The following is a 26,357-nucleotide window of genomic DNA, read 5'->3' as shown; positions in this document are numbered from 1 at the left end:
AAGGGAACTGAATCATAATTAAAATCTACTCCCATTCTTTCATGGGCATATGGATGAAATTGTGAGGAAGCAAACCATTGTTGCACTTCATTATGATTGTGAAAGGATTTTGATGATCAGCTCTTTTAAATGTGATGATTTTTTAAAAATAATGATTGTTATTTTAAGAGGATGCAATTTACCATGTGGTATATGCACTTGAGAACTGTCCTACAATGAGAAAATAAAATAGAATAAACACAAGTATATTCATGAAGGATCCCTTGACTATTTTTCACACTCAGGCCCTAAGGTAACAGACACTAAAACAGAGAATAATTATTAATACCAAATACCTATTTCAGTAGGAGACAGTATTGCATACAAGCTATTTGTAAGCCTTAGTTTATTCATCTATAAATTGCATATATGGATTTCTAATAAAAAGAATCAGAGAAAACATCAAATACATACTTTCATGTGAGCATGAAACAAGGAAATGTTTAAGGGTAGGAAAAAAGAGAAAGCACCCAGTTAGTGATATTGTAATATAATAATTATTCAACTTTGCAAAAGAAGCAAAGTTTCTGATTTGGAGAATATTTCATAAATACAAGCTCTCCTTTCCTAACAATTCTCATTAGGAAATGAAGACAAAAAGAGTTTTCACTAGACTATATTGATCTTTGGGTCTTTGTGTTAATCGTATAATCTTCATTTTCCACTTCGTTATAATGTTTTCTTTCAGATGTCTGGTGGTTTTAAAACTACAGATGAAGCTTCTCATTAGAAAAATTGATTCATGGTCATGGCTAAATTTTGTGTGTTTTTTCCCTCCATTTTTTAAAATTTGTAATGATTTTATTCTACATTTTATTCTACATGGGGACATATGTGGCTTATGTGCATGGGTTTTTTTCCCCAGTCAATAACCATAGATACCAGTATAGAGCACGGCATATATTGCAAGGATTACAGAAATACCATAAAGTCAAAAGAAATGATCTTCTAAATTATGTTTCCTTTAAGCTTGTCTTCTATGTTTCTTACCTTTTATCAATCTGTTTTTATTTGAAAGGGACATTGCTCATTTTTACTTTAGTTCATTATATGTAACAGGAGTTTGGGTTTTAAATTTATCTTCTTCCTGAAAGGAAGATGCATTCCCATGGTCAGCATATGCTATTGAAAGACCTCACAGTCTTAGTTACATATCAAGGGAGAGTAAGTGATGAATATCCACAATTAAGTTGAAATGGAAGGCAAAGAAAAGTGGGATTTTAGGAGTCTCTTGGACCTCTGGGAGATGTTCTCTGCCACGATGTTCAGAGGTGGACAGTGTGCTACACCAGTTATCCTAGCCATGCCTCACCTCTGGCTCTTCCACACACAACCTCAGGAAGGGAGAGGAGAAACAGGTGGATTTCCCTTCTTTCATAACCAACCCTCTTCCTCCACCCACCCCTCCCCAACTGAGGCTGAATCATTCTGATTCTCATATTCTCATCTGAAATAGCTACTTTTCTTTATGAAGAGCTGCATCATTTTCTCTGATTTCTGCAAAAGGAACACTGTACTAGAAGGAAACACTGTAATCCTAAAAACACTAGTCTGTACATTCCAAAATAGTTTTCTGTAGCTTTTTTGTGGATGATTGATATTGAATATCAAAAATAAAATATTTATGCAAGAACAGATTCTATATCTGGTTCAATATGTTCTATTATAATTAGTTGTATAAGTGTTTTCCCTGGAGGGTTGTGAGATACTTGTGAGCCAAGATCATATCTAAGCCATTTTTATTTCTCCAGCACCTAGTACAATGCCTTGCATGTAGCAAGCACTCAATAAATACTTGCTGAATTGACATAAATATGTGTTATTTTGCTATTAGTCACACAGTAATGGAAGCTGCTTCTAGTTAATGCCAGACTTTTTTGTTTTACCATTTAAAAGATACGTTATGGGCCTCCCTGGTGGCGCAGTGGTTGAGAGTCCGCCTGCCGATGCAGGGGATACGGGTTCGTGCCCCGGTCTGGGAGGATCCCATATGCCGCGGAGCGGCTGGGCCCGTGAGCCATGGCCGCTGGGCCTGCGCATCCGGAGCCTGTGCTCCGCAACGGGAGAGGCCACAACAGTGAGAGGCCCGCATACCGCAAAAAAAAAAAAAAAAAAAAAAAAAAAAAAAAAAAAAGATACGTTATTATTATTTATCATTATATTTTATGTTTGGCTGCATTGGGTCTTCGTTGCTGTGCGTGGGCTTTCTCTAGTTGCGGTGCACGGGCTTCTCATTGCAGTGGCTTCTCTTGTTGCGAAGCACAGGCTCTAGGTGTGTGGGCTTCAGTAGTTGTGGCACGCAGGCTCAGTAGTTGTGGCGCACGGGCTTAGTTGTTCTGTGGCATGTGGGATCTTCCGGGACCAGGGCTCAAACCCATGTCCCCTGCATTGGCAGGCAGATTCTTAACCACTGCGCCACCAGGGAAGTCCTATAAGTAATTATTGATGAGCTCTTCCTCATAAAAATAAGCCTGTTCAGATAAATGGTAGAGTGGTAGGGAGTGCTTCACCCCTGTCCAGTTCCACTCAAGTACCAGTGACTGGCTTTCCCTTTCCCTTTCCCCACTCCTGCTCTGGTTGTCAAGACCTCCACAAAGGGAATGTTTATTAGTTTTAAGGCCTCTGAAAAAGAAGGGCATCCACAGGGGACTTTTAGCTATGAGCTTGCAAAGTCTCAGCGCAGGACATGCATCCTTCTGCTGGAAAATTCCTCACAACTGGCAGGTAGCTGTTGATGGGAGGCCTACACTCCACTAGACTAGAGTTTCTTATCAGTGATGGTATTGTCAGTTGGGGAAGGACAAGTCTTCGTGGTGACCATTTAGCACACCAGGTCCCCAGACAATGTATAGTGGTATATTAGTGATTTCCCCACCCCTGCGCTATTATTTTGACCACCAAAACCTCCCTATTCACATTTCTAAAAGGCCACTGGGGAAGTGATTTTGTTCTTGGCCGAGAACTGTCGTTAGGAAAACAGCAGAAGTGTAGTGTTTCCTGCAATGAAAATAAGTGTTCTGCAGGTGACCTAGGCTCCCGAGGGGTCAGTGGTCCTTCTCTACATAGGTCCTTGACAGTCTCTCAACACTGACTCTGCTCCTCTTTGATGAGCATCCCATTCCCCATCTCTAGGCCATGGCCTATTGTCCCCTATCCCGGGTCTAGTGTGGTCAAGAACTATTAAGGGTGTGAGATTTTACCCAATTTGCAAGCAACACACTGGCTGCTACAATTTCACAGATCCTGGTGGGCCCTGAGACCAGTGGGTCTAAGGCAATGGACTTTATTATTCATGGCTCAGCAGGCAGCATGCGTTTTACATGCCTGTTGGTTCTTCTTGTCCCCCAAGTATCATGGGGGCCATGTGGAGGTGAGTCCAGGTGTTTACTGGGCACTAGTTGGTTTGTGCCACAGCTGAGGAACCCCAAACTTAGGAAATCCCCACTCTTACAAGGGGGCTAATGCCCAAACATGCCCAACGTTTGCCCCAGAGGGAAACATTATCATACTGGTCAGAAAACAAATCTGCCCTCTGTCCCAGAGGGAGACAATATCTCTATCTTTCAAGGCTGTTTGTTCTCCAGACATCCTTGAAAAGATAGTCCAGAGTGAAAGCAGTCACAAGTTTTTGCAGAAAAGTGAGAGAACCATGGGAAAATTGTCTCCCCAAAAGTGTCATACCCCATCCTGGCTCTTCCCCTTGAGAAAGGAGGGAGTCATTACCTCCCTGTGTACTCTTCATGCTCTCGTCATGGTATAAATTCAATGTTCTGCTTTCTTCAGACATTCCATTTTGATTCTCAGAAATCAGTCTGAAAGTCTGAAAAGTTTCTTCTTGCTATTTTCATTACTGCTATAACAATTCCACTTCATCTCAAGGTAATGTGGATGCCTCTGACTCACCAGGGGACACATCACTTACAACGAAGCAGAAAAAAGAAAAGCAGAAAGATTCCAATTTCAAGACCTGTTGCTACATTCTGACCTATAAAAAAACAAAAACAAAAACAACTGTCACATGATCAAGGTGTTCCACAGCAGAAAAACTCTTCTCCCACCCCTTGCTCCCTGCTGCAAATCTCTGCAATGTGAATCTATATCATCACAATTGTTATTCCCATATTCCAAGCAGCCAATAACAAAACAAGCTAGTCTAAGCCATCTGGGTCTTAGGAGAACATTCTCCTTACCAGGTGGCCAGATTTGCTCCTTTTGATTTCCTTGTTTTCCCCTAGGAGAGTTAGGACTAGAGACTCGACTTCCTCTCAAATGCAGTTCCCTGACAGCCTGGAGAAATTCAGGGGGGAATTTACCTATTAGGGATTTCTGTGGACTACCTTAACCCAACCCACCCTCCTAGCCTCCCATATTTTATACCCAGATAGGGCCCTGAGGATCCTTTATCATGAGAAAGGAATGACTTCCAGCTGGAGATTTTTTCTCTCACCTGCAAGTTCCCCTCTTACAGGTCCTGGCCCCTCATTCTCCCATCCAACTGTTGCTTTTCCTCATTTGGATTGTCATAAAGAGGCACCAATGACCAAGCCAGGTGATAGGCTCCCTGTAACTTGTCCCTAACCTCAGCTTCGTATTGAGCTGCATTCCTTACCTCTTATCCCTTGCCCATTCCCAAGGCATTTTCAGTTCCATCCAGTTGAATTCATAAATGTGTTTTGAGCATAGATTACTAGCCTACAGAGGAAAGTTCACAAAGATGTATCAGGCAGTGCTGTTCTCAAGATGTTGACAGCTAGCTAGTGTCTTTAGAAGAGGACAGCAGAGAAATAGTTATAAGACAAAGTACAATATAAACCACAGGAGTGTGTAGGAGCTGAAGAAGCGTTCCACTGAGGAGAGGCAGTATATCATATTAATTCCAAGTATGGGATTTGGAGTCAGATAGACAAGGGTTTGAATCTTGGCTCTACTACGTATTAGATTCAGAACGTTGGCATTAGGAATAACATAAATACAATCCAAAAGGATTATTTTGAGATATGAATGTAATATGCATAAGACAGTACACGGCCTGTATAGTAAATGGGTAATAGTATATGCTAATCATAGCAAATATTTGATTCTCTCTAAAAGTTTAACTGTTAAGAAAAGAAGAAAATTTGGGTGAGAATTAGAGGTGGGACGTGAAGTCTAGATGACCTATTTACAGACTGAGAAGGAGTCTGAGGAAGGGGACAGCTTAAGGATTTGTGGAAGAGGGGAAAACTGATGGTGCCATTGATGGGAGGAGATGAGAGTTAAACCATAAATTGTGGGAGGACTTTAGCTTTCTGTGGCAGGGCAGAACTGGAAAGTGGAACGTGCACGTGGCAGAGCAAATGGTTAAATTAAGAAAAAAATCACTACACCAAAGATTAAATTAATTTAAAAAACAAACATTCAAAAAAGAAATGGATTGAGAGTCAGAATTTTAATGGAGAATTGCGGGAAATGGTGTAGATAAAGGAACATTTCCTTGAAGCACATTTTTTTCCCAACTCCTTAATAAGCTTAAACCGGAGGCCTGAGCCCAGAGGCAAGCGCGGCGACCCGGTCGCCAGGAGGGTCCAGCAGCGGTCCAGTCCGGGTGCTGCCCACGCCCACCCCGCCAGGAAGAGGCGGGGCCAGAAGTTCTTGCGGAACCCGAGCGCCGCGGTTGCGGCGCAGGCCGGGCAGGTTTCCCGGAAGGACTACGGGTCCTTTTTTTTTATCGCCTCGGCGTGGGGGTAGCGTCTGGGAGCTTCTGCTCTTCCGTTTATCTGTCTCGGTTCCTGGAACTGCACATCAGAACTCCGCAGACATGTCGGGGTTCAGCCCGGAGCTCATCGACTATCTGGAAGGGAAGATCTCCTTTGAGGAGTTCGAAAGGCGGAGAGAAGAGAGAAAAACCCGTGAGAAGAAAGTGAGGAGATAATGGGCCAGGATGCTCCCCACTGTCTTGTCGCCCTAAAACACTTAAGAGAGATTGTGGGGGACCCAGTAACCCCATTCGCTGTGATGGGGCGGGCCGGGTACTTCCAGCAGTTTCTTCCCCTTATTACCGAAACTCGGGTTCTCACCTCGTCCGTGTTCTAAGCTCCTCTTCAAAACATTTCACCCACCAAAAAGCTTTTGTCTCGGTGGTTACCACTTATCTTTTTTTCTGTTGCCAAATAGTGCATTTTTTATTTGAGGGTAGCATAACGCTGGTAGATTAAATGGGGGGGGCGTGGGGAGTAGAGTTTGGGGTCAGTATCTGGTTCTAGTCCAAGCTTTGCCACTGTCTTCTTGCACAACTCACCTCTCTTCTTTAGGCCTCATTGTCTCTGTTTCTGGACGGAGTGATTTGAGCTTCCATTTTTGAGGAGTCTCCCAATGGTGTGGTGTAATCTTCCACAGAAAAGAGTGAATTTTCTTGTCTGATAACAAAATCTCTGGTACATATCTTTTTTATACTTATGAGGAAATACATGAACTTTCCATGTCTTCTCACTTGAAGTCCGAGGGAAAATAAAAGTAATTACACCTTTTGAGATTAGCTGTTGGATTCCTTCCTAAATCATGCAACTAATAGCGCCCCATTTCTTTTCATTTAAAAAGCGAGGATACAATGTGTAGATTAATGAAATCATCAAGGTTTTAAAAATTATTTTTTACAAACGACTGATTCAGCCTGAAGGATGAGACCTAAGTACTATGAAATGCTTTGGCAATATTCAAATTTAGATGCCACATAGTATGTATGTGTTCAGAGCTCAAGTGATAGAAATAGAGAATGAGGCAGATGCTGTATTCTCAACTGGGGAGCGCTAAATGTGCCCTTGTTTTTGGAATCATTAATTAATTTTCAATCACAGAGTCTTCAGGAAAAAGGCAAGTCATCAGCTGAAGAAAATCCAAATGACTCTGCAGTTCCATCATCATCAGGAATTGACTCTACCAAATCTCAGGACAAAGATGTCAATGAAGGTATGTTAAGATCCCTACCTTAAATGCATTAAATGTTAAGGGTACCTAATAGTTTAGTGAAAGCGTTATTATTTTTTCCTGCAGTGGTATTCTGTCATTGATACCTGGCTTATTAGGAGCATAGTACTTGGTGTGTAAGAGGTGCTCAATAAATATTTGTTGAATTATTGATTATGATGATGGTTAGTTTAGTGGGTTATGTTTGTGGAGAAGTGCTTCAGATCGACATCAGCGTTTGTTTGGGAGCCATTTAGAGTCATTATTCTTTAAATTGACCCTCTCACTTGATTACTAATTCTTCTAGACTATACTCCCCCAAATTGTAATGAATTATACTTCTATATAAAGTGGCTTCCAAACCACTTTTTTAATTATGGGAGATAAGATAGAAATGTCAGAGTGGAAGGCCAGTTGGCTCCATATGGGACCTCACACACACAAGAGGTATCTTGGTATGTTGCCTCATTCCAGGATCCAGTCCTCAGCTCTGCATGACCGGATATTATATTTGGTTGCTGCACCCAGACTAATTAAACTCATGAGAGCCTAAGTGATGAATTATTATGCAAATGTATTAATTTCTGGTGATTGATGCACCTTTTTAGTGATCAGAATACTGATGATAGTTCATGGTATCCATTTACCCATGTCAAGTAACCTGGGATACTGAACTATCAGTTAGAATTTAGCTTTGGGTGTAAGGTCTGATTGAGAACTTAATTAAACTTTCTAGTCCTAGTGGGTAGAAATAGAGGCTGGTTCTTTCCCCTCCAAACAAATAAGACTTTACACAGAGAAAACACTAGTAGGGTGGACAGAAAATGAACAGGCTTTGTTCCTGCTTCCTTGGACCAAGTGGGGAAGAAAGGGTAAAGAGGAGAGAAAATTGGGGTTATAGTTTCTTACCTTGCCAGGCAAGTGCGGTGAAAAATGGGGCTGAAATTGTTCTAACACCTGTGAGTCGTTCCTTATCTGCTCAGAGGAGGAGCTGCTCTTCCATCATCACATCTTTGAGGTGCAACTGTAGTACCAGACACCATGGGGTGCCTGCCCGTTTTCTTATCTAAAGCTGCCCCTGAGAGGTGGCCATTAGGCCCTCCCTAAAAAAAGGTGGTTAGTTGAATCCCGTTCTAGCTCCTCATGAGCAGTCAGGCATACTAGCCTCAGCTCAAGTAATCCCATCAGTCCTTTTAAGATATTAAACTCCCAATTTCCCAGGAAGGTATTGTCCCAGAACTTTACCAAGACCTTTGGTAACTGTGAACATGTATTCAGAGCAGAGGAAGGGGTCAGTTTTGAACAGGTAAAGTCTACTAATTGGAATATATGGCCACTAGAGTCATTGTCTTTTTCCTCCTATACATTGGTGATTCCATTGCAAAATTCTTATTCTTGAGCACCAGGCAAATAGGGACTTCTTTTAATTTCATTTTCAGTTAATTGTTGCTGATATAAAAATTGCAGTTAATTTTTGTATATTGACTTTGTATCCAGGAACCTTGCTAATTCATGAATTCTGACAGTTTTTATGCAAAGATTGTTTTGGATATTCTATGTATATAATCATGTCATCTGTGAATGACGGTTTTATTTCTTCCTTAATCTTTATGTCTTTTATTCCTCTTCCCTTATTACATTAGCTAGGACCTCCAGGACATCCAGTAAAATATTGAAAGGAGCGGTGATAGTAGGCGTACTTGTCTCATTCCTGATGACTTTGAATAATTAACCGTTAACTCTGTTTGTGGAAAATTTTCTGTAGGTACTGTTTATCAAACTGAAGGTACTCCCTTCCATTTCTAGTTGACTTAAAATTTTTATTAGAAATAGGTGTTGGATTTTATCAAATGCTTCTCTGGGGGAATTCCTTGGCAGTCCAGTGGTTAGGACTAGGCACTTTCACTGCCAGGGCCCAGGTATGATCCCTGGCTGGGGAACTAAGATCCCACAAGCCATGCAGCGTGGCCAAAAAAGAAAAAAAAAATGCTTCTCTGTATCAAGATGATCATATGACTTCTCTTTTTTTTTTTCTGTACTGTAATAAATTTTATTGATTTATTTTACACCTTTTTTCATATTTATTTTGGGTGTTTAGAATTCTTGAAGATGATCGTTATGACTTCATAATAGTAATTACTATTTGTTGCTCAGAACATGTGGGTTTTTTTCATTCTCTTCTTCCTTAAGTGTATTGACTATCTCATTTATCCAGCATCTTTGGGGTTTGAGGTATTTCACATAAGTGAATAAGCTTAAGGATTTTTGAATATATATATATTTAAAATTTTAACTGTTGTAGCTTTTCTAAAATATGCTACTTGTCTCTGCTTTAACAGAAAATTGGCTTCTCAGCTTAACTTTTCTTGATCATTCAAGATAATCATTATGAGGGCTTCCCTGGTGGCGCAGTGGTTGGGAATCTGCCTGCCAATGCAGGGGACACGGGTTTGAGCCCTGGTCCGGGAAGATCCCACATGCTGTGGAGCAGTTAGGCCCGTGCACCACAACTACTGAGCCTGTGCTCTAGAGCCCGTGTGCCACAACTACTGAGCCTGCGTGCCACTACTACTGAAGCCCGTTTACCTAGAGCCCATGCTCCGCAACAAGAGAATCCACCACAATGAGAAGACTTCGCACCACAACGAAGAGTAGCCCCCATTCGACACAACTAAAGAAAGCCTGCGTGCAGCAATGAAGACCCAATGCAGCCAAAAATAAATAAATAAATACATACATTTATTCAAAAAAAAATCATTATGAACTTAGAAAAATCATTTTACTGTAGTGATATCCTCAGATACAGATGAAATATGTCATGTTATTTTGTTCCTGAAATAATAATAGTATTTTAATTTTAATAATAGCATTTATTAAGCTCTTACTATATGCTGGGCATTTTTCTAAGTACATATATATAAAGACTCATCTCATCCTCAGAGTTACCCTATAAGGCAGACATTATTGACCCCTTTTACAGATGAGCAAACTGAGGTACAGAGAGCTTCAGTAATTTGCCCAAGGTAACACAGCTGGTGATAGATGGAGATGAAGTTTGAAACCAGACAGCTTGGCTTTAGAGACCTCACCTTAAACCACTGTGCTATACCCACTGGTTATGTATCACCTTAAACTACTGTGCTACACCCCCTGGTTATGTACCACCTTAAACCACTGTTCTATACCTCCTAGTTATGTACGACCAGACTTGTTTAGTTCTTAGGTCTACGTCCTACAATTCTTTTATTTTTTTTTCCTCTCTGCTTGTAACAGTTACTGTGTGTGCTTCTGATTTCCCACTAATTTTGCCTGTATGTCTGGATAAGGCCTAAAGGATGAGTCAGCAATTCCTACAGAGTAAAATACATGGCTTTGTGGCAGCTTTCCTCTTTGGATTGTTTTTTGGGAGTGTTCATGTGTCTGTTTTTCTTTCAAGTTTGGTATTGCTGGGGTAGAAATTTATATTCCAGAAAATACTGTTCGTTTTTTCTTTCAACTAGTGAGTATGCTAAAGCTTGCTTTTTTTTTCTTTTTCAACCTCAATGTCTTTGTCTTTAGGGGAAACATCAGATGGAGTCAGTAAGTCAGTTCACAAGGTCTTTGCTTCCATGCTTGGAGAGAATGAAGATGATGAGGAGGAGGAGGACGAGGAGGAGGACGAGGAGGAGGAGACACCTGAGCAACCCACTGCAGGCGACGTGTTTGTATTAGAGATGGTTCTCAATCGTGAAACCAAGAAAATGATGAAAGTAAAGTGTTTCTTATTTTCGTATTTATAAATGGAATGTAAAAATGTGACATAGAAATTGAAAAACAATCTTTAAATTATACATATATTCGGAAAGAATTCAAACTGTAAGAAAGGAAATACTGTGAGACAACTACTGTTACTGGTTTCTTACGTTTCATTTTAGAGATTTTTAAATGTAAAACTTTAATTATTGCATGTCGCAAAATGTACTGTAGTTTTGCTATTAAAAGGTCCATATTGTAACTTGATATTTTTTAACCAAGTTCATTCTGAATAGATAAATTTGAAAGGTGAATCTTCAGTAGATTGTGTCATAAATCTCCTGACATATAAATCCATTTTACAGCATCCAGTTCCACATTTGTTCTAATTAGTAATTTAGTAATGCCTGACCAGTTTGATTTTTGCTTTCTTTAAATATTTTACTGTGATTTGAACTTGCTACTGTAGGAAAGTTTTGTTGGATTTGTTTTTTGTTTGAATCTAAATGTCATTTTTGTTCTGTACAGGAGAAAAGGCCTCGGAGTAAACTTCCCAGAGCTCTGAGAGGTCTCATGGGTGAAGCCAACATTCGCTTTGCTCGAGGAGAACGTGAAGAGGCGATATTGATGTGCATGGAAATCATAAGACAAGGTGTTTAATGTGGGGATTATTGACGATAGCAGTTTAATAGTCTGACTTTTTTTTTTAATAAGTGTATTTATTATTTATTTTTGGCTTCATTGGGTCTTCGTTGCTGTGCGCGGGCTTTCTCTAGTCGCAGCAAGCGGGGGCTACTCTTTGTAGCAGTGTGCAGGCTTCTCATTGCGGTGGCTTCTCTTGTTGCAGAGCATGGGCTCTAGGGCGTGTGGACTTTAGTTGTGGTGTGTGGGCTTCAGTAGTTGTGGCGTGTGGGCTTAGTTGCTCCGCTTGAACCCATGTCCCCTGCATTAGCAGGTGGATTCTTTTTTTTTTTAGCAGGTGGTTTCTTAACCACTGCACCACCAGGGAAGCCCTAATAGTCTGACTTTTAAAATAAATGGAGGAGCACCTCACTGTGCTATTTGGAAAATATATTCAGAAGCTTGGAGGTGATTGTGATAACAGTGATTTACCACTTTTCACATTGAATAGGAGTCATTGCCAAGAAAATGAAAATCGCAGAGTATGATTCAATGAAATATCATTAATATTTATTGAACTCTTACAGGCTTTTTAAAAATTTGTGTGTTTTTGAATGTTTCATTTTAGGAGTTTTAGGCTTTTATAGTATTAGTCTTTTTAAAATATGGCAAACAGATTATTTTAAAACCACTTTTGAAGAGTATTCTTTTTTCTTCTATTTTCCAAATCAGTGTTATTTTAATCTACTTTTTGATAAAAGATACAGTATATTCTTGTCATCTTTCCATTAAACTGCAAACCTCAGGCATACTGAAGGATATCTTCAGAAGTCACTTTTTGACTAATCACTTATATTTATTATTTTTGCTCTCCTGATGTGTCGCCAAATGATGCCCTGCATAGTGGCAGGGATAGTTGTACTAGAGTGAACTTTCAACTTATCTTTTCAATATTTTGGCATTTCCTTTCATTTAGTCTAGGGTCCTTTTAGAAATCTTGTAAGATTCCTGGATTATTCATTAGAGTAATTTGAGGTCGCTGCTTTTCCTCTTTTACCCCATCAGAAATAAGATTAATAGAATTTTTTCCTTTAGGATATTTTGTTTGGTTACTACTTTCAGTATTATCTGTTCCTTTATTTGTTTATAATTGCTTATTTTGACAACTACCTTTGATTTTAATCCCTTGTGATCTTAGAACCTCAATTCAAAAACATTATTTCAGAAATGTGGATTAACCTTTCACTTTGATAATCTGGATTTAGGTGCTACTTACGTATCTTCCGTCCATTAATCCCATACTCCTAGGTGTGGAAGCCGGATCATGAAGATTTAACCCCACTGATGTGGCTGATGCTTACTAGGATGAACTTGCTGAGTTAGTGAGCCCTGTTTAACCTTAGCAAAGGGGGATTTTCTTGAAGGGGGCATGGTAGAGAGTAGGGTTTTTCATGAAATTACACTTTGCTTACGGAAAAGAATATTTTAAAAATGTGAAAATATACTAAAGTAAATATAATCTGTTTATTCTTTTTTATAAATAAATTTATTTTATTTATTTATTTTTGGCTGCATTGGGTCTTCGTTGCTGTATGCGGGCTTTCTCTAGTTGTGGCAAGTGTTGCGGTGTGCAGGCTTCTCATTGTGGTGGCTTCTCTTGTTGCGGAGCATGGGCTCTAGGCGCACAGGCTCCCGTAGTTGTGGCTCACGGGCTCAGTAGTTGTGGCTTGCGGGCTCTAGAGCACAGGCTCAGTAGTTGTGGCGCACAGGCTTAGTTGCTCTGCAGCATGTGGGATCTTCCCAGACCAGGGCTTGAACCCGTGTCCCCTGCATTGGCAGGTGGATTCTTTTTTTTTTTTTTTTTTTTTGCGGTACGCATGCTTCTCACTGTTGTGGCCTCTCCCGTTGCGGAGCACAGGCTCCGGACGCACAGGCTCAGTGGCCATGGCTCATGGGCCCAGCCACTCCGCGGCATGTGGGATTTTCCCAGACCGGGTCACAAACCCGTGTCCCCTGCATCGGCAGGCGGACTCTCAACCACTGCGCCACCAGGGAAGCCCGGCAGGTGGATTCTTAACCACTGCGCCACCAGGGAATCCCCTCTACTGTTTATTCTCAATTCCATTAAGTGGTTTGTATAATTCTGCTCAAGTTATTTAAAAAGTTTAAATATTAGAGAAAGGATCCATAGTGTGAAACATGGAATTGACGTCAGCTCAAGCCTCTTCCCTCAACCAATGGAATTTTTTTTATATATTCATTATAGCTCCTTTGGCTTATGAGCCATTTTCTACTCTTGCTATGATATATGAGGACCAAGGTGACATGGAGAAATCACTGCAGTTTGAGTTGATTGCTGCACATTTAAATCCCAGTGACACTGAAGAATGGGTTAGATTGGCAGAAATGTCCCTGGAACAAGACAATATTAAGCAGGCTATTTTTTGCTACACAAAAGGTAATAAAAGTGTTTTTCTCGTTTTCTTTGATAAGACGTTATATAATAGGTTTTTTGATCAATGTACTTGCTCTTCTGGGGTGATGTTAGCTGAAATATATTTATTCCTTATATTCTGTTATACCAGAGGTAAGTATTTGGGCTCCCTGTATTTTCATGTTTATCAGTGACTTTCTTTATATTGTGAGCTAATACTGCACAAAAGTTGGTTGAAGAACAGGACCTTCAGTTTCCCACCAAGATCAGTGTTGTTTCTAAGCTGTTCCTTGAGGGTTAATATTAGACTTCAGTGACCAAATGGAGATTAATATGGAGATTTCAGGTTCTATTTGGTCTTAGATCAAGCCTAGTCTAGAGTTCCTGTGAAGGTAGATTTATTCCAGAATAACCCACTTGGTTGTTTTGGAGAATTAGTTTAGAGTGTTTAATAGATTTTCTGAAAAGAAGGTGGGTCACACCCAGGTACCATGAATCCCTTTTTATGATAAATCTATTATTTATATTCCTTTTTTTCTTTTTAGCACTTAAATATGAACCTACTAATGTCCGTTATCTGTGGGAGCGATCAAGCCTTTATGAACAGATGGGAGATCACAAAATGGCAATGGATGGTTATAGGCGTATTTTAAACCTTTTGTCTCCGTCTGATGGAGAACGATTTATGCAATTGGCTAGAGATATGGCAAAGTAAGTTCAAAGTGAAATATATATAAATGCCCTCATTAATCATCTTATTTTAGAAATCGAAGCATATATTTGATGTGAATATACTTTTTATTGAGGTTCAGTGAAGTGTTTTGCTTCTTGTATTTCATATTGTGCTTAAATATAGAGGTTTTCCCCCCCAGTACTTTTCTGTTTCCAAGTCAACTGTGTGATTGTTTAGAAAAATTTGGATATATGATTATCTTTCACATGCTCAGAAGTTTAAAAATGGAGCATGTTCTGAAAGGATGACTAGGTTCCCAGGTTTTCATAATTTAGTTGAAGTTATGTACATTTGCAGTAATGTTAAATTATTGCAAATGTGCTGTTGAAATGTTTGTGCTCTGAGATCTTCTGTAATCATTTTATCTTGAGCCTGTACTAGAATAACATTTTAAGATGAAAATTTTTCTTTAGATTTGGCACATGCTACTGACTATGGTATATATTTTATTCTAAAATATGCCCAACTACATTCTCTTCTCTGATATGCTGTGCAGCAAAATAAAGCAGGGAACATTCTGGCTACATAATGCCTTGTATGCTTTCTCTTCTAGGATGTCTACTATTTCAGCCTAGGATTAACCATGTTAATCTATGATCTGGGTATTTTAGGTTAACCCTATTAATTCCATGGCCATTGTCATGAAGATGCTTAGCCGTGTAATCACTCACTGTGCTTCCAAAGATGGGCTATGTAGGAATACTGGAAGTGTTTTTAGGAAATTTGTTGAGGGGAGGCAACCCTTAATCGATCCCTGATGTATATGAAGAGCATTGAGGATCTTCCCAGGTTACTTTCTTTTTAGTCAAATCTTTGGCTGTCATACTGGTTAGCCCAGTAGGCTTCTACTTTATGAATTGTTAGATGGCCTATGAGAATAAATTTGTTTTCCACTTGTATTTATAATCTTGTCAGGAAAGGGTGGTAATGAAGAATTCTGCCACTGCCATAGAAGTCTTTCCTACATGGAATTCTGTTACTATAACTTCTGATTGATTAGACTTTCTCTCAGTCCTTACTTTCCCTCCAGAAATAATTATTGAATATAAATTAGGTATTAGGTAGGCACTGTACAGGGCCCCAGGAGATTCAGGATTGAATGAGTTTTAACATTTCCTGCTGTTTTGGAGCTTACATTCTAGTTGGGGGAGACAGGCAGTAAGCAAATAAACAACTAAATATGTAGTATGTCAGATGTTGGTAAGTGATATTAAGAAAAATGAAACAGGGAAGGGAGATAACTTGAGGAATAGGAGTGAGTTATTTTAAATAGGGGGATTAGAGAAGGACTTAATTCTTTATGTTATGGTCATACTGACCTGAAAGTGAACCAAAGGAGATACGGGAATAGATATTAGGGAAGAGTATTATAGGCAAAGGAAATGATAAGTACAAAGGTATGCTCAGGGAACAACATGGAAGCTGAGGAGGGTTTAGGGGGAACGCAGGAAGGGGTAATGTTAGAGAGGTATCAGGAAAAGATCCCTCGGCCCTTGTGGGTCATTATAAGGTCTCTGACTTTTAATCTGAATGAGTTTGGAAGCCATTGGAAGGTTTTGAGTAGAAGAGTGACTTGATCTGACTTAAATTTTAAATGCATCAATTTTGGCTGCTCTTTTGAGAATAGATTGAGTAATGGTAAGGATAGAGCAGGGGGGAACAGTTAGGAAATTATTGTAGTAATTTATGGAAGGGATAATGTAGCTTGGACCAGGGTAAAAGCCATAGGAGGTGGTAAGAAATAACCAGATTCTGGGTGTATTTTGGAGGCTGAGCTCTAAGGATTTTCTGATGTACTGGGTATGAGGGAAGGGGTGTGTGTGTGTGTGTGTGTGTGTGTGTGAGTGAGAGAGAGAGAGAGAGATGGGGGGAGGGGGCAGGAAGAGGGGAAACAGAGAAGGAAAGTGTTCTGAGAACTAAACCCTGAGGCACTACAGTGTTTAGAAGTCAGGAAGATGAGGAGGAAACAGCAGGGAGACTGTAAGGAAATGGACAGTGAAGTTGGAGGAAACTAGGAGAACATGATATTCTAGACTTTTTTACTGAAGGAAGCACTTCAGGGAGGAGGGATGGCTATCTGTGTGAAATACTGCAAGTAGATCACATAAAATTAGGACTAAGTATGAACATTGGAGATGGGTTGGGGGAGTCTGGGGGATAGGCAGCTCTTTGGAGAAATTTATTAGGGGAGCAGAAGAATGGGGAGGTAATTGGAATGGGTTGTAGGGACAAGAGATCATTTTTAAGTTGGGAAAAATTACAGTATATTTGTATTCAGGTGGGAATGGTCTACAACCAAGGGACATATTGAAGATTCACGGGAGAAGGGACAATTGCTTGACTGATATCCTTGAATAGATTGGAGGGAATGGGATCTAGTTGAGGGTTGGCCTTATGATAAAAGGAGAAGGCAGAAGATACGGCCATGGGTATGGGTAAGTAGGTAGATGTGTTGGGAGTATGTGGGATGTCTGATTTGATTCTCTTTGTAAAATAAGAAGTGAGGTCATCAGCTGAGAGTGAGGATGGGAGACTTGTGGGTTTGGAGAGGAGAAGATGTGAAATAGCTGTCTGGGTCCTTAAGGACTTGCTACCGCACAGACCAGAAGCATTCTGAGAGCCTGTCACAAATGTAGAATCTCAACCCTGCCCCAGCACTACTGGATCAGAATATGCCTTTTTATAAGATTCCCAGTTGACTTATGTGCACATTCAAGTTTGAGAAGTACTGGACTGGTAACTGTAGTAAGATTGCTGACCAGCACCATGGGCCCACTTGAGGCTAGTGGTCATTAATTTAGAGTTTAGTGAGCATGGGCAGCTGGGCAGCTGGTGGTGAAGGCATGTTTGGATTAACCAGGGTGGGAGTTTTATCAGGTGATTTTGATAAAGGGAGAGAAGAGCAGGAGAAATGAGATGTGCAATGGAATAATTATAATGTTGGATCACAGAGAAGGAGGAAACTGAGGACAGGAAGGGTGCAGAGACAGTGAAAAAGTGGTAGGATCGATGCTTTGTAGATCCCATTGAGGTAGGAGAGTTGTTGGTATTGCATTACAGAGGAAGTGAGCTAGAACGATATGAAGTAGCTCTGGGAGACTGAGATGCTTAATGTTATGACATTACACATTTTTCTCTGGATCAGCTCTGATTATAATTTTAAAGAAGAGTTTTTTTCCTCCTCCCAAACTTTAAGAAGATGAAAATCATAGTTAATAGTTAGAGGGTCTGTGTAAGAAAATGAATTTTATAATCTGAATTAAATAAGCTCTCATCCATTTTGCCATTAATTTTTTAGGAGTTACTATGAAGCCAATGATGTTATTTCAGCTATTAACATAATTGAAGAAGCTTTCTCAAAGCACCAGGGCCTAGTCTCCATGGAAGATGTTAACATTGCAGCTGAACTATACATTTCTAATAAACAATATGACAAAGCTTTGGAGGTAGGAACACTTACGTGTTTCTCTGTTAGGTTTTGAACACGTTTCTGTGTTCTAGAAATTCTTACAAATTGACAATTCCCCACTTTAGTTATATATATTAAATTACTTATATTTTAAATTATATATTTAAAGTCTGTATGGGCACATTTAGATTTTATAATAGTCCTGTATGAAATGTAAAATGTAGTTACCATATAATAAAAGCTATTGCCGTTATCATAGGTACTAGATATGTCTGTCTTTCAGGGTAGCAGGACTCAGCAGCCAGACTAATTGCTATGATTCATTTCTTAATCTGTTGGGAAAATTAGATTGGTTTCATATAGAGAAATTATGTATTTTCAGTTAAGCATTAGTTAATATGATATAAAACGTTAATGTATCACAGTGGTTCCCTATTTTAAAGAGACATACTGTTGCTTTTTATAGCCTATTTATGTTTTGTAAGGATTATTTGTATTAACTACAAATCTTTGCATTGTGAAAAGGTTTTTCATACATACCTGTAGTATTATTTCCTTTTCTTCCCCCATTCTTTTAGGTAATTACAGATTTTTCTGGAATTGTGCTAGAAAAAAGAACTACAGAAGAAGGCACTTCAGAAGAGAATAAAAGTTGTAGTTTCCTCTGCATAGGAGAGTGTGCGTAATCCTCTCTTGTTCATAATGTGGCATTTTGAAATTGATAGTTAGTGTTCTCATAACAAGTTTTCCCAAGGAACATTTTTTCGTAACAGAGATTCCATACCGTTTTCTTGTGAGTATTCACTCACAGGTAATCTTAAAAAAAAAAAAAAGTGTTTTCAGTCCCTTTTATTTCTCAATACATCCATTTGAACTTGGCATTTGTCATTGACCGAGGGTCTTGATAGTGCTATGTGAAAAAAGAATGAATTACCGAGCAACTTATCAAAAACCTTTAGAACTGAAGCAGTTTACTTTTCAAAAAGGGCTTAAAATGCTCTCTACTAATTTATTTCAAACTTAAGCATTGAAAAAATTCTACTTGAAACATAAGCATGCACATAAAATGCTACTTCAGACTTAAGCACACTAGTTTACTTTATCCCTTTCTCAGCCTCTTTGTAGTGAAGACTAAAAAGAGGCTTTTGAATTCGAGAAGAAAAAGAGAAAGTTCATGTATCCGTATTTGTCACTTTTGTTTTTTAGTTCTTTGTAGTTTTGATAGAAGGTGTGGGAGTTTATGTAGGTTTTCAGTAAGTGGTTAAGGTATTAGGAAAAGAATAGGAAGGATAATTGCTACCACAGGACAGACCGAAAGAGGTGTAAGAACCTAGAACTAGAGTTGGCCAAACTTAGAATTGACTGTAGAATCATTTGCTTTGAGTGAAGTAAATGAGATCTTGCCTAGAAGGTACAGTTTGCTTCATTTGCCCCACTTTCTAAGATTACATATAGGAACTTTTTGTCTGTCTGTCTAATCCACAGCTGGTGAGAATGTTTCCTGCACTATACCGGATGGTGTGCCAATAGATATCACAGTGAAGTTGATGGTCTGCCTTGTACATCTCAACATCCTTGAACCACTTAATGTAAGTAACATTAAGATTTGTACTTAAGATACTTTAGATCAAATCTACAATGTTTAGATAACAAGAAATTTTAAGTTGACCCTAGGTTTCATATTAATAACCAGGAAGTCACAGTAAACATCAGATTATTTTGTGTGAATGTCTTTTAAAAGCTAAGTGTTGGGGCTTCCCTGGTGGCGCAGTGGTTGAGAGTCCGCCTGCCGATGCAGGGGACACGGGTTCGTGCCCCGGTCTGGGAAGATCCTACATGCTGCGGAGCAGCTGGGCCCGTGAGCCATGGCCACTGAGCCTGCACGTCCGGAGCCTGTGCTCCGCAACAGGAGAGGCCACAACACTGAGAGGCCCGCGTACCACAAAAAAAATAAATAAATAAAATAAAAATCACACCTCTTTAAAAAATAAAAAAATTTAAAAAGATAAAAAATAAAAGCTAAGTGTTTGGAAATGGGCTTATGATAATTTGTTTTTCTTTTAAAATGAGAATAATCCAGGGATCAGAATGTGGGATCGAGCCTTTTAGACAATTGGCAGTTTCTGACAGCTGTTCTCTTTTGCCGACTTTGGACTAAGTTCATTGAATAAAAAAATGTATTGGGCATCTACTTTGCAGACCTTAGGATAAAGTGTTGTATATAATATACAAATCCCTGTCCTCATGGATCTTTTGTTTTAATGGGATTAGATAATAAATAAAATAAATACATAAAATATAGGATGTTAGTTGGTGATCAGTGTTCTGGAGAAAAATCAGAGAAGAATAGGGAATGCTGGGGGTGGGAGGAGTTACAGTTTTATTAAATTGGTCAAGAAGAGCCTCCCCTGAAAAGTGACATTTGATTAATGACGTGAAGGAAGTGACGAAGTAAGCCAGGCAGGTACCGGAGGAAACAGCTTTCCAGAAAATCAGCAAACACAGAGGCCCTGAGGTCTGGGCAGTATTGACTTGCCAGAGGAAGAGCACAGCAGGGCAGTGTTGCCCTAGCTCCTGCAATGCCTGCCTCGTAACAGGCCTTCGGAAGCAGTGTGCTGAATGAGTGAATGACGGCACTATGAATTCTTTTTAATAGAGACTCAGAAATGAATTTAAAAAGTGATTACTTAAAGCTGTTTTTATTAAGCCTTTCTCCTCTTAGATTTGCCTCAGATAACTTGTACATATGTTAAAACGAGAAATATAAGTAGATGAGTGTACTTGTAATGACTGTTTGACTTCCGGCTGTTAATTGTTGTGTTGGGGTCCAGCCTCTCTTGACAACACTCGTGGAACAGAATCCCGAAGACATGGGAGACCTCTATCTCGATGTTGCTGAAGCTTTTCTGGATGTTGGTGAATATAATTCTGCACTTCCCCTCCTTAGTGCGCTAGTCTGCTCTGAAAGATATAACCTCGCAGTGGTTTGGCTTCGGCATGCAGGTAATACATTTTTGTAGGAAGGAGAAGTTTTAATCACATAAGCAGGCAAGAACTTATTTCCCCAAGATGGTAATAATTATTATAAAATGTTAATGTCTTAGTGAAGGTATTTCTGGTTTCAGGGCAGTTTTTTGAAAGTATTTTAAGTTGTCTTGGTTTACCGCTAAATGATTTTCCCTCCTCACTAATGCATTGGAGGAATGATTCACTTAATGGTACCGGAGTGAAGTAGAAAGACTAACATATCCCCGTTAAAAATACCTTAAATACCTGTCTTTTACCTGTCTTAACCACAGGCTCTGGTTTCTAGTAATAGATTGTCAGACTTGGGATGCAATCTAATTTTTGAAGAGCTTTTAAGGATTTATATTTCATGTTATTTTGAGGAAAAAGTTAATATATTTTCAATGTTCTTTGAGCTGAAAATATGGTCAAGATTGGATTTTATATGTCATTTTATTTCATTGCATCTAAATCCACAGTAATCTGAAATAAATCATTTAGAGTAGGAAAAGCAGCTTGGGAAAAACAACTAAATCTCTTACAGAAATGTATGAAAGCCAAAAATATTCTCATAGGATTTCCTATTGACTCAACATAAGATGCATTAAAGTTTGAATAGTCTTTGTTTCCAATATTTCATGATGGCAGAAAGTTTTAATATTTTCTTAAAATATTACATAATGGCAGAAAATCCTCTATAACTAGAGTAGCATTGATTGATATTCTGGGATATTTTGACACATATCACAGATATGAAATGTCAAAGAGAGCACTTAATGATTAAGATAGCACGTTACTATTTGGATGCGTGAACATGAATACAAATGTAATATACCATCATAAAAAGTTACAGTATTTGTAGGTTTTGAATTTTAAAGACATGAGCCGGGAATTGAAGTTTTTATTGCCTTCCATAAGGCTGTGGTATTTATACTGCTCCTGTTACTAACAGTAGACATTTTAAAATCCTCTTTAATTATGATCATGATACTGATAAATGCTTTTTCCATGTTGAGCCTGTGTAGTTTGAGAGGAGTGGAAGGTAAAACCTCAGAATCATCTAAAAATCATAAAGAAATTTGGAACAGTAGATAAGAAAGATCATTAGAGGAATGTAATGCTTGTAACATAATCACAAAATATCTTTTAAAGTGAGAAGTGAAAAATAATGAGAAATTCCATCACGATGATCCATCCACATTTAGTAGTCTTCCATTATTACCAAAGTTTAACCTAAAGATAGTGATCAGGAGATATATGAGAAATCTGAGATTTGAGAAAACAATTGGAGGCAAAATACCATCTTATAGGAGATCATTGCAGTGAAAAGGAAAGAGGTGAAAGGGCTTAAATTAGTGAGTGCTGTGGCTATTAGGGTGGAAAGAAGAAATGCTTACCAGGAATTCATCTTCAAGTTCAAATGATAGGACTTAATGATTGATTGGCATATAGTGTGAGGAATAAGGCCCAGTAGCCTCACTTCTGAGAAAATCATCCTGAGGAAATAATTGAGTGAGGTGAGGGGAGGTGGTTTATATTGGAGATCACAAAACTCAGGAGCCTGGCACGTAACAAAAGTGAATAAAGTAGGTAAGTGAGAGGCCCAGGGCAGGGTGAGAACTGGAGACACCCGTTTAAAGGGTGCTGCTGTTTCTCAGCATGGCTGATGCACCAAGTGGGAATGAAGGGACTCGCTGTTGCCAAATCCAGATTTTTCAAAAGAATCCAGTAACTTGGATTTCATAAAAAATCCTAGCTTTTAAGAATGTAGACAATGCACTGTTTTTAACAGCACTGTGGCCTAACAAAGCATATCTGTAGGTTAAACTGGGCTGCCAATTTGTGAACTCTGGCTTATATACCTGAAGATATTTACTGTGGTGTTATTTATTAGAGTAAAAATTTGGCAATAAGCTAAATGTCAAATATATGGTTAAGTAAATAAGCAATTTAATTGAGTATTATAATCAGTCAGAATGACAATGAAGGCATGGGAAAATGTTGAAAGCATAATAGTAAGTGAATAAAGCAGAATACCAAATTGAGTGTGTGTGTGTAATATACATATATATATATATATATATATATATATATATATACTGATTACATCCTTGTAGCATAGATAGAGATTAGAAGGGATAATTGTTTTAAAGTACTGGAAATATGCATATATTTCTTTCTTGTTATAATTTTTTTGTATTGCTATAATTTCTTTTAAAATGGAGAAATAATTTTGACCCGCTTACAAATCTGTAGTTCATATTAATGCTTTATTTTAACATCATTTTAGAATGCTTAAAGGCCTTAGGCTATATGGAGCGTGCTGCCGAAAGCTATAGCAAAGTGGTTGATCTGGCCCCCCTCCATTTGGATGCAAGAATTTCACTTTCCACCCTTCAGCAGCAGCTGGGCCGTCCTGAGAAAGCTCTGGAAGCTCTGGAACCAATGTATGATCCAGATACTTTAGCACAAGATGCAAACGCAGCACAGCAGGTAGGCCATGTAACATAAAAAGAAGTTTTTCTTGGTGGATTATGTTTTAAAACTTTCTCCTCGGTTAAGGATGTCCCTACAGCTTATATCCAAGTTTTATTTTAGTGTATTAAATTCAGTGTTCTTGAAAAAGTGATTTTGAGTCTTAAGTTACAGCAACTTAACATTATAATTGTTAATGTTATAATTTATAGTTTCTAAAACATTGGATTTTAATTATTGTGAGAGATCATAAAGCAAACGTTCTTAAGGTTTGGTTTCTAAGGCAAAATTTTTCTATGCAAACAAAACAATTTACAACAAAGGAATCTTGTCACACTTATTATCATGTGCTTATTTACTTAGGAACTGAAGTTGCTGCTTCAACGTTCTACTCTATTGTTTTCACAAGGCAAAATGTATGGTTATGTGGATACCTTGCTTACCATGTTAGCCATGCTTTTAAGGGTAGGTAATGATCTTTCTTTATTTTAGCCTTGTTGACTTTTTAAATGTTTAGAATTTGGTTTAAACATAGATTACAGCCATTTTGTAACTCTCTTTTACTCTGTTAAACTCAAACTTTTTAAAGTGAAAGTCAGATAAAAGAAGACTTAGAGATTAATGGTATATAATTGAAAGTTCTACATGATAGTGTAAACTTTACTATAGATTGTACAATAAAATCTTTGCTAGTACATATTTAGAAAAATGAGAACCATCATGGTATCAGTTATTGGCTCTGTAGACACTGCTACGTGCCAAAATTGTTCACTTTGCAAAAATGTTTTCCGGATATGATATCCTTTCTGAGTCTGCCTTTTTTGCAGCGAGGTGGCTGTGTGTGTGTGTGTGTGTGTGTGTGTGTGTTATAAACTTAATATGAATTGCTTTCTTTTTCCTTACTAAGGTGAGTAGTGTGACCCAGATTCCTTTGTTAAGGAAAAAATAAGTCTATTCATTCTGTTCTAGGCGTTTATATGCACAATGACTGGTGTTTTTTTTGCCTTACTAAAGAAGCTTTCAGGCACACCTGTGACACTTGTTTCCCATAGATTTTCTCTAAAAAATTATGTGACTAAAAAATCTCAATTATCATCTTTAATTCAGGTAGCAATGAATAGAGCCCAAGTCTGTTTGATATCTAGTTCCAAATCTGGAGAGAGGCATCTCTACCTTATTAAAGTGTCAAGAGACAAAATATCAGACAACAATGACCAAGAGTCAGCAAATTGTGATGCAAAAGGTAATTACCTTCATTTGCTTTATTGCACAAAACTTGGCTGAGTTGGGAAAAAAACTCATGAAGTAATACTTGACAATAATCTAATTGAAAATATACCTTTTTTGAATAAAATGATATTTTCTAATCTAGATCCCTCAGGTAAAATAAACTCTTTTGGTGTTTTTAAAAAAGAAAGAAAGGCTGTATGTAAATACTTCTGTTTTAAAAAATTAAAAGGCAGGCATCTGCTTAGATCCTTCTCTGAAAAAACTAAAACAATCTTTTAATTTTGACTTTTTAAGAGGAAAATATACCCTGTTTTAAGAAAGTTGTGATGATTAGATGATAATACAGATTGCTTTATTGGTCTAGTCACTTCAATTACATATATTCCATTCTCTGTTAAACTTATTTTTGACAAATGTAGCAAGTGATAAAAAGTCTGAAAATAAGTTGCTTTGACCCAATCTCAAGTCATGTGACTTTGCAAGCCATCTATTTTTAGCTGAAAAAGGATCAAGTATGTTGGGTGAGGTTATTAGTCAGAGAACTTTGGAAGAGACCTAGGCTATAAACTAGAGATATCAATCTGGCAGAAAATTTTTTCATTGTTAATCAGGTCCACAGATACTAATTAAATCATTGTTTACTGACATGGCAGTGTACAACGGACAGGGTTTTAGAATCCAGAAGAGCTGAATCTCTGTTAGGCACAATATAAGGACATAAGCAAGATGTCACGGGGGAAGAGAGTCAGAGGATAGGAGTGTGTGCTCAACTGCTCACAATCTAGCCTCAGAGCCCTGCCATCTCTCCAGTTTATTGATTCTGGGCTTATCCCAGTGTCTTCTGCCTCTGCACACATTATTTTGGACTGTATTTCCTTAACATATGCTTCTCTGTATCTGATCCTGGCTGTTTTCTCTTTCAGTATTTCCTCATTTCAGGTCCATTGTTGGTTTTTCTTAAGCTCATAAGGTTTTTGTTTTGTCAGTTAGTTTCATCATGGTGGGGATCACATTACACCAGTGCATCATGGTAGGATTATCTACGGCTCTTTATGTTACATGAATCTTTGTACTGATTTTTTTCACTCAACATTTTCTCATGTTCTGTTCTCTTTGTAGCTGTTATATTTAAGGAGTGTGTAATATTCCATTGGATAGCAGTTCCATAATTTAATCATTTCCGTATTATTTTTTGATTATATGGTTGCTTTTGATAATTTTCTTTTCTAAATAATACCATAGTGAGCATCCTCATGCCTATAGATTTATCCATATTTCTGACTAGTTGTTTAGGATAGATTCCCAGGAAGAGAATTACTGGATCAAAGACAGTAAAAAAATTTTATGGCTTTTGGTATTTTTCAAGGGCTATAAAGGGAGGTTTCTTACAGACAACTAAGGAAGAGAAGATTTGTTAAGTATGAATTTGAAGTCCTTTGCTTAGCAAATATTTGAATGCCTTGTAGGTGCAGAATCCCATATCTGACCTCAATCATGGAAAGCACACTCGCCCTGGAGGAGCATATATTCTAGCTAGCACTGAGAAACACAAATGAAGTAGCTGGACTTTACAATCAGAAATGAGAATTACCTAGGACTGCAGATTGTTAGGCAGGCAGAGCAGAGGGGGGTCATGTTGAGGGAGTGGAAACAAGCAGCTCCCTCCTTCTCATCATTGTCAGAAGAATGTTGGCAAGAATTCAGTCCCATAGAGCCATGGTTATGAAATTTAACCG

At 38.4% G+C, this 26,357-nt stretch overlaps 1 protein-coding gene across 2 annotated transcripts in view; it reads left to right on the top strand.

Annotated features, from left to right (window-relative positions):
• The first annotated feature begins 5,722 nt into the window (after nucleotides 1–5,722).
• The window catches only part of GTF3C3 (general transcription factor IIIC subunit 3), a 30,501-nt gene continuing 9,866 nt past the window's right edge, over nucleotides 5,723–26,357 (top strand). Inside the window, exons 1-13 of one of the 2 annotated variants that reach the window (XM_081242648.1) lie at nucleotides 5,723–5,938; nucleotides 6,873–6,984; nucleotides 10,540–10,730; nucleotides 11,242–11,365; nucleotides 13,601–13,792; nucleotides 14,314–14,479; nucleotides 17,800–17,947; nucleotides 18,489–18,588; nucleotides 19,396–19,499; nucleotides 20,742–20,913; nucleotides 23,207–23,409; nucleotides 23,755–23,860; nucleotides 24,503–24,634. In XM_081242648.1, coding sequence (XP_081098774.1) covers nucleotides 5,837–5,938; nucleotides 6,873–6,984; nucleotides 10,540–10,730; nucleotides 11,242–11,365; nucleotides 13,601–13,792; nucleotides 14,314–14,479; nucleotides 17,800–17,947; nucleotides 18,489–18,588; nucleotides 19,396–19,499; nucleotides 20,742–20,913; nucleotides 23,207–23,409; nucleotides 23,755–23,860; nucleotides 24,503–24,634 — 1,852 coding nt within the window. In that variant the 5' untranslated portion in view covers nucleotides 5,723–5,836. The remainder of the gene's footprint in view (nucleotides 5,939–6,872; nucleotides 6,985–10,539; nucleotides 10,731–11,241; nucleotides 11,366–13,600; nucleotides 13,793–14,313; nucleotides 14,480–17,799; nucleotides 17,948–18,488; nucleotides 18,589–19,395; nucleotides 19,500–20,741; nucleotides 20,914–23,206; nucleotides 23,410–23,754; nucleotides 23,861–24,502; nucleotides 24,635–26,357) is intronic. The other variant, XM_081242647.1, reaches the window with a different exon arrangement.

Source organism: Mesoplodon bidens, assembly GCF_964165515.1.
Source record: "Mesoplodon bidens genome assembly, chromosome: 8".
Taxonomy (NCBI): domain Eukaryota; kingdom Metazoa; phylum Chordata; class Mammalia; order Artiodactyla; family Ziphiidae; genus Mesoplodon; species Mesoplodon bidens.
The sequence above is the reverse complement of the archived record's forward strand: the minus strand, read 5'-3'. Positions and strand labels throughout refer to the sequence as shown.